The sequence below is a fragment of the Schistocerca gregaria genome, chromosome 4, assembly GCF_023897955.1.
Source record: "Schistocerca gregaria isolate iqSchGreg1 chromosome 4, iqSchGreg1.2, whole genome shotgun sequence".
NCBI classification, from domain to species: domain Eukaryota; kingdom Metazoa; phylum Arthropoda; class Insecta; order Orthoptera; family Acrididae; genus Schistocerca; species Schistocerca gregaria.
Genome location: NC_064923.1, coordinates 226,057,739 through 226,070,224, shown reverse-complemented (window position 1 = coordinate 226,070,224; position 12,486 = coordinate 226,057,739). Strand labels below are relative to the sequence as shown.

Sequence of the window (12,486 nt, the reverse complement as noted above, 5' to 3'; positions counted from 1 at the left end):
TGTACGTTCGAAAACTAAACTTTTCTCCGTATTCCAGACCAGCTCATTACGGGAGCCAACCGTGAGTGGCTGCTGGAGAAGGACAAGTACACCTCAGACGAGAGCAGACGTCCCGCCGAGAACCGCTACGCCGACAACATCTACGGCATTGCTGGCTCATTTAAAAAATTGTCCGTGGACTGACACAACTCTTCTGTTAAAGACAGAGGTGAAAGTTTTGTACACGTGTATATATTGTACAGTTTATATTGTAGATATTAAAATAAAAATTAAAATAAACGGTGTTACAATAAATCTTGTAATTTTAGTTTTATTATTTATTGCTTTACTCACACTTAGATTTCATTTATATAACGGAAACAGCATAAGCAAACCGACACAGCTACGTCATCCAAGACCACGACAGGTGTTCAGTACAGCTCCCTTTTGGAGATTCCAATGGGTAAAGTGATGATGTCATAGGCCTCATAGGCCCTTCACATTGCGTTTTGAGAAAATGATAGAATTCGATATGATCACACCCGCGATATGTGCACACTACTGTTTATGTGTAGGTTTCATCTGTGTCATACACATTAACAATACAAGATAATGTACAAGGTACGTCTGAAAGTTCAAAGAATGCACACAGAAAATAAAAGAAAGAAGAGTTAAAAATGAAATGCGTCTATTGGCGTTCAAAGTAATCATCATTTGTTGCACCGCTCTTCTTCTGGAGACTGTCAGCTGATGCTTCTTGCAGAATAACTCGAAGCGCCATGGCCACGTGATTTTGGTTATACGCAACGTCCACAAATGTTCCTGAGCAATAGTGTCTACACTGTCTTTGCTTACCTTCAGCTCTTCTGCAGTAATTCTCTCAAATACAGCCGCCAATCATCCGACTCAACTATACGTCGCACTCGTGTCATTGCAATACGGAGCGCAAAATGGAGCAACACGGAAAAATGAAGTTTTGCTTCAAATCTGGGGAAACGGTGACGCAGGGCTATGCAACGTTAGTGCAAGGGTGCTGTGTTGAAACAGTAATAAAATACATATGTTTATGTGTTTAAATGCTTTGGAGCTTAACAAAGACGATTATTCTCAACAAACCATAAGGACATATAGTTGCTTGAACGGAAACAACCTGTTTCGACAATTTTACAAACTTTTCCTTGGTGAACGTCTGCTTGGAAGTATCATCTCCACATACAACTACACCTACAGTTGTAACTGTACGATAGGAGAGCTGGGGTTGACTGTTTACCATGGATGACTTCCAGTTTCAGCGTATACTGCATAGTTTTTATAAAGTATCACGATATGTGTCTGCAGGCAACTTTTACGCCCCCATTAGCTAAAGGACATGTTATTACCAAGCTGGAGGCAATACACAATGAACGGGCCGTGGTGGCCGAGCGGTTCTAGAGCCTTCAGTCTGGAGCTGCGCGACCGCTACTGTCGTAGGTTTGAATCCTGCCTCGGGCATGGATGTGTGTGATGTCCTTAGGTTAGTTAGGTTTAAGTAGTTCTAAGATCTAGGGGACTGATGACTTTCGATGTTAAGTCCCATAGTACTCAGAGCCATTTTTGAACCAATACACAATGGATCGGGTAATTGGTCCCTGCGCAACACTGTTTCCGTGTGTAAATGATGACTTGTATCATTCTTTTAACTAATTTATTATAGCATATAATTACGTCACTTGGGCAGTTATTGGCAATTTCTTATCGGTACTGCAGCCGTTATCACCTACTCTGATGCGCAACAGAAACTGGCAATACCATGCGTATTCAAATACAGATATATGTACACAGGCAGAAAACGGCGCAGCGGCCGACAAGACAAGAAGTGTTTGGCGCAGTTGTTAGATCTGTTACTGCTGCTACAATGCAGGTTATCAAGATGTGAGTGAGTCTGAACGTGGTGTTATAGTAGGCATACGAGTGATGGGACACTGCAACGTCGAGGTAGAGATGAAGTGAAGATTTTACCATATGATCATTTCACGAGTGTACCATGAATATCCGGATTCCGGTAAAATATCAAATCTCCGACATCGCTGCGGCTGGACAAATATCCTGCAAGAACGGGATCAATGACGACTGATGAGACTCGTTCAACGTGACAGAAGTCAAACCTGAGACGTAGGACTTAGGGAAAGCAGGAAAGGTGTGGATCGGGCCCAATCAGTTACGGTTAGTTACACAGAAAACACATTCACTATATTTTTAGAAAAACAAACCTCTCAACAATCACTTTTAAAAGATTTTACTACACTGAAAGCCTTATTAGAAGAATTGCGAGTTATTGTCGGCTGAGGGCCACAAGCCATGATACACACAATCAACGGCTGAAGCCCTCGTTAAGAAGGTTCAAAATTATTCGTTGGCTGAAGGCCTGAAGCAATTTCAAAAATACACAATGGCTGCAAGCCTGAGTTACCAATAAGGTGGACAATTACACGATAAAAATATCATAAACGATTTTAAAAATCTTAATAACTGTAACAAGTTATATTGACGGCTGAAGGCCTTATCAAGACAGAACTGAAACTATTTGTCAGCTGAAAGCTACAAGCAATATTACAAACAATTTTCGGATGAAGGCCAGCAGCAATTTCAGAATACACAACGGCTTGAAGCCTTAATTACAAGTGAGGAAGGCAGTTACACATCAACAAATGCTAAGATATTTTCTTCTTAACAATCAAAACGGTAACAAGCTATAGTAACGGCTGAAGGCCTTATTAAGAAGGCTGAAAATTATTCGTGGGCCGAAGGCCACAAGCAACTTCGGAATAGAGAAGGGTTGAAGGCCTGAATTACAAGTAAGGTGGACAATTACACTTTAAAAATACTAAAACCATTTCTCGTAATCTTAATAGCTTCTAACAAGTTATAGTGACGGCGGAAGGCCTCACTAAAACGAGATTGAAAATTATTTGTCAGCTGAAGGCCACAAGCAATGTTATCAACAATTAACGGCTGAAGGCCTGATAAAGAAAGGATTCAAAAATATTGGTGGCTGAAGGCCACAAGTAGTTTTCAGAATTCTCAACGGCTGAAGGCCTGAATTACAAGGAAGGAATGCAGTTGCATGTTAAAATACTAAAAAGTTCTTAAAACAATCTTAACAAACTGTAACAGTCTGTAGTGACGGCTGCAAGCCTTATTAAGATAAAGTTGCAAATAATTTGTCGGCTGAAGGCCACTAGTAGTTTTACAAACAATTAACAGCTCACCGCCAGAATTGCAAGTGGGGAAGGCAATAACATGATAAAACATTAGGGTAAATTGTAAACAGTTATGACTACTTGTCCAAATAAGACTGAGTGATCCACAGACAGTGCTCCCTGGATCGACCTGTGAACGGTGACTACAGCTGTTTAAGCGGTGAGACAGGCAGCCAACAATTGTCCTCACATAAGAGGATGGCAACTCACACTAGGGGTAGCTTATGCGCCGACCGACCTACTAACCAATCCGCCTAAAGTCTGATCACCGGTACAACGATGGAATATTTTTAGGCAAATGAAAAGAGACGGGCAGAACTGCGTCTTCAGGAACACACTCAAGGCCGAAGGAAACACTAGAATCAAGGTAGACCTCCGAAAATCAAATACACCTTACAATTTAAAAGACTGTCGAACTACAAGCCATGTCAGACAGCATCAACACGACGAGGAAAGGTACACTGCCAGAAAGGTGTGCTGACCTTCAGGGCAGTTAACTGGGGCGTTAGGGGCCATAAAGCATAAAATCCCGCTGGTTGCACTTCACTAATAAGAATAATACTAAATGCACACTAACATCAAAGGGCAGAAGGCTGCTAATAGCTTCCACCAACCTGACAGACTCTACATCTACATCTACATGACTACTCTGCAATTCACATTTAAGTGCTTGGCAGAGGGTTCATCGAACCACAATCATACTATCTCTCAACTATTCCACTCTCGAACAGCGAGCGGGAAAAACGAACACCTAAACCTTTCTGTTCGAGCTCTGATTTCTCTTATTTTATTTTGATGATCATTCCTACCTATGTAGGTTGGGCTCAACAAAATATTTTCGCATTCGGAAGAGAAAGTTGGTGACTGAAATTTCGTAAAAGGGTCTCGCCGCGACGAAAAACGTCTATGCTTTAATGACTTCCATCCCAACTCGTGTATCATATCTGCCACACTCTCTCCCCTATAACACGATAATACAAAACGAGCTGCCCTTTTTTGCACCCTTTCGATGTCCTCCGTCAACCCCACCTGGTAAGGATCCCACACTGCGCAGCAATATTCTAACAGAGGACGAACGAGTGTAGTGTAAGCTGTCTCTTTAGTGGACTTGTTGCATCTTCTAAGTGTCCTGCCAATGAAACGCAACCTTTGGCTCGCCTTCCCGACAATATTATCTATGTGGTCCTTCCAACTGAAGTTGTTCGTAATTTTAACACCCAGGTACTTAGTTGAATTGACAGCCTTGAGAATTGTACTATTTATCGAGTAATCGAATTCCAATGGATTTCTTTTGGGACTCATGTGGATCATCTCACACTTTTCGTTATTTAGCGTCAACTGCCACCTGACACACCATTCAGCAATCTTTTCTAAATCGCTTTGCAACTGATACTGGTCTTCGGATGACCTTACTAGACGGTAAATTACAGCATCATCTGCGAACAGTCTAAGAGAACTGCTCAGATTGTCACCCAGGTCATTTATATAGATCAGGAACAGTAGAGGTCCCAGGACGCTTCCCTGGGGAACACCTGATACCACTTCAGTTTTACTCGATGATTTGCCGTCTATTACTACGAACTGCGACCTTCCTGACAGGAAATCACGAATCCAGTGGCACAACTGAGACGATACCCCATAGCTCCGCAGCTTGATTAGAAGTCGCTTATGAGGAACGGTGTCAAAAGGTTTCCGGAAATCTAGAAATACGGAATCAACTTGAGATCCCCTGTCGATAGCGGCCATTACTTCGTGCGAATAAAGAGCTAGCTGCGTTGCACAAGAGCGATGTTTTCTGAAGCCATGATGATTACGTGTCAATAGATCGTTCCCTTGGAGGTGATTCATAATGTTTGAATACAGTATATGCTCCAAAACCCTACTGCAAACCGACGTCAATGATATAGGTCTGTAGTTAAATGGATTACTCCTACTACCCTTCTTGAACACTGGTGCGACCTGCGCAATTTTCCAATCTGTAGGTACAGATCTATCGGTGAGCGAGCGGATGTATATGAGTGCTAAGTAGGGAGCTATAGTATCAGCGTAATCTGAAAGGAACCTAATCGGTATACAATCTGGACCTGGAGACTTGCCCGTATCAAGCGATTTGAGTTGCTTCGCAACCCCTAAGGTATCTACATCTAAGAAACTCATGCTAGCAGATGTTCGTGTTTCAAATTCTGGAATATTCCATTCGTCTTCCCTGGTGAAGGAATTTCGGAAAACTGCGTTCAATAACTCCGCTTTAGCGGCACATTCGTCGATAACAGTACCATCGGCACTGCGCAGCGAAGGTATTGACTGCGTCTTGCCGCTTGTGTACTTTACATACGACCAGAATTTCTTCCGATTTTCTACCAAATTTCGCGACAATGTTTCGTTGTGGAACCTATTAAAGGCATCTCGCATCGAAGTACGTGCCAAATTTCGCGCGTCTGTAAATTTTAGCCCATCTTCGGGATTTCGCGTTCTTCTGAACTTCGCATGCTTTTTCCGTTGCCTCTTGTTGCGGTTTGTCACACCGACCCTGGTAGCAGCAACACGCAAACAAAAGCGATATCTCAAACAGTGGGGGTTTCAGTACTGGACACGGTTCACTCATCTTCAAATGTCCTGGGTTCGGTCGTCGGCTACAGCCCTTCGGTCCATCATTGCCTGCACGCCGACAGCGGTCTCAGCCTGCCCTCTGGACCTTCTCGCTGCTCCATCCGAAGCCGAACTGCCTGACACACAAAACGACCCACGATACTAGCCGTGGCACCAAAGATAGTTCCACAGTACTATCGATAACCGTCGCTTCTACCACTCGTGGACAAAGAATACCAGCTGCTCAGTGACACCATTAACACAAGAAGGACTCGAGGCGCCACTTCCGCTATTATACGACGTCGGGTTATGAACGGAAGGTACGCGAGCCGCACACGGCTCAGCCTCCCCCCCCCCCCCCCCTTAAACATTAACCCAGACGGTGGTTTGGGGAGGTAACCCAACTAGACACGGCTCAGCCTCCCCCCCCCCACCTTAAACATTAACCCAGACTGTGGTTTGGGGAGGTAACCCAACTAGACACAGCTCAGCCCCCCCCTCCCCTTAAACATTAACCCAGACGGTGGTTTGGGGAGGTAACCCAACTAGACACGGCTCAGCCTCCCCCCCCCCCCCCCCCTTAAACATTAATCCAGACGGTGGTTTGGGGAGGTAACCCAACTAGAAGCCTAACAAAACTTAACTTGACTAAGATGGACCTGGTATTGCTTACCAGTGTGGTTGTCTTTAACCAGAAGATTAACTGGGCCCAAAATACGCATAATAGTTCAGGGATCCGTAAAACGGGGAGTGAATTTATCAAGTTTTCCATCATGGATCTCCCTCCCGAGAAAATTACAGACATACACCTGGTCTCTTGGCTTACCCTTAAAGACCCGTCGATTACGGTTATAAGGCTCAGATTGTTTGTTCTGCGTCCTGATAATGCTGCTCCTGGCACGATTCCAGTTTTCTTTCACTATTTGCGCCGTAATATCCACAAGAATTAAATCTTGAATTCTCCATACGTTCCAAAGGGAGGAATTAACAACGTAAGCAAAGATCAAGTAGACCGGAGTAGGCTTCAAAGCCACATGGCTGGCAGTATTGAAGGCGAAGCTAAGATAAGGGAAACTAGAATCCCATTTCCTGTGCGTCTTCTGATGGGAAATAATCAATTCGGATTTGAGACTACGATTGACCCTCTCCGCAAAGGAAACCTGCGGGTGGTGTGGTGATGTACTCACCTGCTTAACACCGCTTTGAAAACAGAACTCTTTCAAGGGAGCCGAAAGAAAGGCTGTCGCATTATCATTAACGATTTCCTTAGGGGGTCCAAAAACACTAAAAACGTTAGTTAAATACGATATAGTGGTAGCAGCAGACAGGTTAAGACTCCGAAGAATCCAGGTAAGCCTCGAAATCGCGTCAATAATAACAAGTACATAGCGATGGCCTCTCTTGGCGCCAGGTAAGGTTCCCAGATAATCGATATAGAGTTTCTGCGCGGAGCAGGATTCGCCCTCAAAACTCAAGAAACCCTGCTGAATAGCGTACTTAGGTTTGGCTACTCGACATAACGGACACTGAGAAACCATCTCTCTAACGTCTTGGTCGATAGATGGCCTAGTCAGATGTTCCTTAATTTTCTGCAAGGTCTTACAGGTTCCTAAATGCCCTCCCAATAAACGAATTGTGAGAGTAATGGAAAACGGGGAGTACGAGGGTGGCATGACCCAACATTTTACGCAAAATGCTCTTCCTGATCACATATCCATCCAAGTGTTCCCAATGCCTATAGGCATTCCTTAACCGGTCCTGAAATGGGGTACTGAATCTGATGCTCGGCAACATCACCAAACAAATGATGGATCTCGCCTAACACAACACAACTAAGATACCCCTGCTCCGTTTCTTGGACGCACTCACTAGGTGGATGTTCAGTAAACATACGGCTGAGGACGTCCGCAAGCACATTCTCTGTCCCCTTTACGTGTTTAACTTCGAACTGAAACGCTGAAATGAGTACTGCCCAACTGGCGATACGGCCAGTTTTACGCGGTCTTGGTAAGACCCAGGTTAATGCTTGATTGTCGGTTTCTAGCTGAAACACAATATGCTCAAGATAAAAGTGGTACTTCTCCAGTGCGAACAATGTGGCCAATGCCTCACACAGAATATTTGAGTTCGGCTCTGGTTAACCGACGAGATGCGTACACTAACCGCTGCCTTTGACCTCTGAACTCCTGAAGGAAGTCGGCGGAAATTCCTGCAATAGATGCGTCAGTTTGAACAATGAATTTTTCATTGAAATGCGGTACTCCGAGAAGCGGAGGTTTGGCTATAGCTGCCTTTATGTGCTCAAACGCAGCTTCTTGGGCAGGTCTCCTTTCAAATCGCACCCCTTTCCGGAGAAGTTCTTGTAAAGGAGCCGACAACTGAGCAAAATTAGGGACAAAACGCCTAAAATAATTCGCCATGCCTATGAACCTGGCGATCCCACGTTTATTACTAAGCGACGGGAGAGCTCTCAGTTCCTTAATCCGCTCCTGGTCGATTCGAATAGTCTGACCTAAGAAAGATACCTGTTGCCTGGCTAATGTCAACTTACTTCGTTTAACCGTTAAATCGGCTCCCTGCAATCTAGCAAGGACTTGCTGAATCTGACCTAAATGCTCCTGCAACGAACGGCTATAAATTACTAAGTCATCCAAATAATTGTAAACACAAACTAATTCCAAGTCCCTAAATATTATCCAGCAAACGTTTAAGAACAGCTGAGCCAGTGGTCAAATCAAAGGGACCCCTGTTAAACCCAAACAGATTCGAATCTGTACAAAATGAGTTACATGCTCGCAGTCTTCGGCAAAGGGAATCTGATAACTGGCTTGATTCAAATCGAGCACAGTAAACCAACTATCGCCAGCAAACCAACTAAAGGAGTTATGAAGATCAGGTAGAGGAACTGATTCAAGGACAACCATGATGTTCTGGCGCCGGTAGCCAAACACAGGCCTAAAATCCCGCCCTTGGTCCTTAGGAACAAGGAATATGGGGAAGGCATAATCAGTTATAGAAGTGGCTAATAACTCGTTGCTCAAGCTTTTTAGATATCTTTGCTCTTAGTATCTTCATCTTAGGCGGTGAGAGACGATATGGGGACTGTCTCACTGGAATTCCTGAGATAGACGAATATGGTAGTTGAGAACATTAGTAACCCCCAGTCTATCACAGAGAAGCTCAGGGAACCTACTCAACAAATCACCTAAATCAGAGGCCTGCTGTGACGACAGATGGGATAGATCAAACTTAATAGCATTAGTATCAACAGTCAGGATACCGGCGCTTCGATGCTCCGTACGTTTAGCACATTCCCAAAATCCAAACCTCTGAGCAGAAGCGAACTAAAAGGAGGTGTGCTCTAATTAATCCTAGACAGGATCAGTTTTATCGATGAAAATACATTCCAAAATCAAATCAATTGGGAGCTTCTTAACCAAGGCCAAAGACAAGGGACAGGAGAAATTCCCAACCGAGATAGTCCCTCGGACCCAACCATTCTGAGGCAATACCTGTCCATTGGCAACCCGTCATCTGTGCACCGAAGAAGGGACCGAAGTCTCGTAAGACGACCAAATTAAAGAAAACGTTCCTAGCTCAATAACGAAATGGAGCTACCAGAAGCCAAAAGGGCACAAATAGGTTAGCCACCTACTCGAGAACAACTATAAGGCAAAGGCGGCGACACTGGTATACCAATGTTTAAAGGCTCGATACCGAAATCGCTGTCCACCCTGGCTCTGGGCGCGCGCGATTGAACGCAAAAAAGACCTAACTGACCTGTCTGACCACACCTGAAATAGCACCGCGGTTCCCTTTTAGCAGCCTAAGCCGAAGCAGATAATTCGGTGTTTTCATTGACAATGCCCGAGGGCTGAACCTTATCCTAAGGGCACACATCGCGGTAACGCAGATGTCGCTACAACGACGGCACGAAGTTCTTCCCAGGTTGAAGGACTAACAAGGTCAAGCAGGCTGTCTTAACTCTTTTCACATATAGATGTATCTCCTCTTTATCTTGTTGCATCTGCTAAATATAGTGTTACTCGAGCTGCTTGAGAACCCCTATGGTCCATCTTTCGTTAATTTCAAGCTCCCTCAATTGCTGCAAAGAAAAACCCTCATCAATGGCTCGGATTACGAGGGTCCTCAATTCGCCTCTAGCTTATGGATACAATAGCGAAAGAACTACTCGATTCGAAATGTCATAGGCAGCAGCGTGTTGCTAAAGGCGAACTAGCAACCATAATAAGCTTTCAAATTGTTCGAGTTGATCTACACTCCTGGAAATGGAAAAAAGAACACATTGACACCGGTGTGTCAGACCCACCATACTTGCTCCGGACACTGCGAGAGGGCTGTACAAGCAATGATCACACGCACGGCACAGCGGACACACCAGGAACCGCGGTGTTGGCCGTCGAATGGCGCTAGCTGCGCAGTATTTGTGCACCGCCGCCGTCAGTGTCAGCCAGTTTGCCGTGGCATACGGAGCTCCATCGCAGTCTTTAACACTGATAGCATGCCGCGACAGCGTGGACGTGAACCGTATGTGCAGTTGACGGACTTTGAGCGAGGGCGTATAGTGGGCATGTGGGAGGCCGGGTGGACGTACCGCTGAATTGCTCAACAGGTGGGGCGTGAGGTCTCCACAGTACATCGATGTTGTCGCCAGTGGTCGGCGGAAGGTGCACGTGCCCGTCGACCTGGGACCGGACCGCAGCGACGCACGGATGCACGCCAAGACCGTAGGATCCTACGCAGTGCCGTAGGGGACCGCACCGCCACTTCCCAGCATATTAGGGACACTTTTGCTCCTGGGGTATCGGCGAGGACCATTCGCAACCGTCTCCATGAAGCTGGGCTACGGTCCCGCACACCGTTAGGCCGTCTTCCGCTCACGCCCCAACATCGTACAGCCCGCCTCCAGTGGTGTCGCGACAGGCGTGAATGGAGGGACGAATGGAGACGTGTCGTCTTCAGCGATGAGAGTCGCTTCTGCCTTGGTGCCAATGATGGTCGTATGCGTGTTTGGCGCCGTGCAGGTGAGCGCCACAATCAGGACTGCATACGACCGAGGCACACAGGGCCAACACCCGGCATCATGGTGTGGGGAGCGATCTCCTACACTGGCCGTACACCTCTGGTGATCGTCGAGGGGACACTGAATAGTGCACGGTACATCCAAACCGTCATCGAACCCATCGTTCTACCATTCCTAGACCGGGAAGGGAACTTGCTGTTCCAACAGGACAATGCACGTCCGCATGTATCCCGTGCCACCCAACGTGCTCTAGAAGGTGTAAGTCAACTACCCTGGCCAGCAAGATCTCCGGATCTGTCCCCCATTGAGCATGTTTGGGACTGGATGAAGCGTCGTCTCACGCGGTCTGCACGTCCAGCACGAACGCTGGTCCAACTGAGGCGCCAGGTGGAAATGGCATGGCAAGCCGTTCCACAGGACTACATCCAGCATCTCTACGATCGTCTCCATGGGAGAATAGCAGCCTGCATTGCTGCGAAAGGTGGATATACACTGTACAAGTGCCGACATTGTGCATGCTCTGTTGCCTGTGTCTATGTGCCTGTGGTTCTGTCAGTGTGATCATGTGATGTATCTGACCCCAGGATTGTGTCAATAAAGTTTCCCCTTCCTGAGGCAATGAATTCACGGTGTTCTTATTTCAATCTCCAGGTGTGTATAACTAATTCTGTGATGTCTCGAAGGAGGTGCACCAAAGGATTAGACAATTTCGCAAACAGTACGTCTAACTTCTCGGAAGACACAAGAGCATCGCTACCGGGCTGGGACCCACGTCCCCCTGGAGGTAGCAAGTCCAACCCCTCAGTTCTTTTCCCATCAAGTTCTAAACATGTAAGCTTAAACTGCAATACATTAACCAATTACTCCAATTCGGAGGTAAATTTCTCATGACGATCCTCCAGCCTTAACGGCCCTAAATCAGCTATCCGGTTGGTTAAATACATTAACTGTGCCCACACCCTGCCTAACTGACTGCCACGAGGTTCAGTGCCCTCCAAAAAGCCTATGGTGTCATCAGGGCGCCTAATGGCCTTAAACAAAAACTCAATGGCTGCTTGTCTCACCCACAACATCATGCGTGACGAGAACAGGCTGAAGAACGGTAGGACACAAACGGGCTGCTATGTCTGGAACGCTACCCTCAATAGCCTGGTGCCTTATCGCCAGCTCCTAAATGAGGTGATGACTAATCAACAGGCCGATCCTGGGGCACTGCCTGACCGCCATTAGAATAGTCACCTAAAACAACAAGTAGCAAAACAAATATCATGTTATAATTTTAACGAACGGTAACTGCAATGGGGTTATTACAATCGCAACCACGCTCTGCTACGAGACGTGGGACTTAGGGAAAGCAGGAAAGGTGTGGACCTGGCCAAATCAGTTACCGCTGGTTGCATAGAAAACTCATACAGTTTATTTTTAGAAACAAAACTACCAACAATCATTTTTAAAAGATTTTACTGCACTGGCGGGTGAAAGCCTTATTAGAAGAATTTGGAGTTAATGTCGGCTGAAGCCCACCAGCAATGATACACACAATAAACGGCTGAAGGCCTGATTAAGAAGGTTCAAAATTATTCGTTGGCAGAAGGCCAGAAGCAATTTCAAGAATAGACAACGGCTGAATGCCTG

The 12,486-nt window shown here is 45.8% G+C and overlaps 1 protein-coding gene across 1 annotated transcript in view; it reads left to right on the top strand.

Annotated features, from left to right (window-relative positions):
- LOC126267664 (clavesin-1-like) overlaps positions 1-294 on the top strand; it is a 70,686-nt gene extending 70,392 nt beyond the window's left edge. The window contains exon 8 of the mRNA XM_049972964.1: positions 38-294. Within this exon, the coding sequence (XP_049828921.1) occupies positions 38-183 (146 nt within the window). The 3' untranslated portion in view covers positions 184-294. The remainder of the gene's footprint in view (positions 1-37) is intronic.
- The last annotated feature ends 12,192 nt before the right edge of the window (positions 295-12,486 follow it).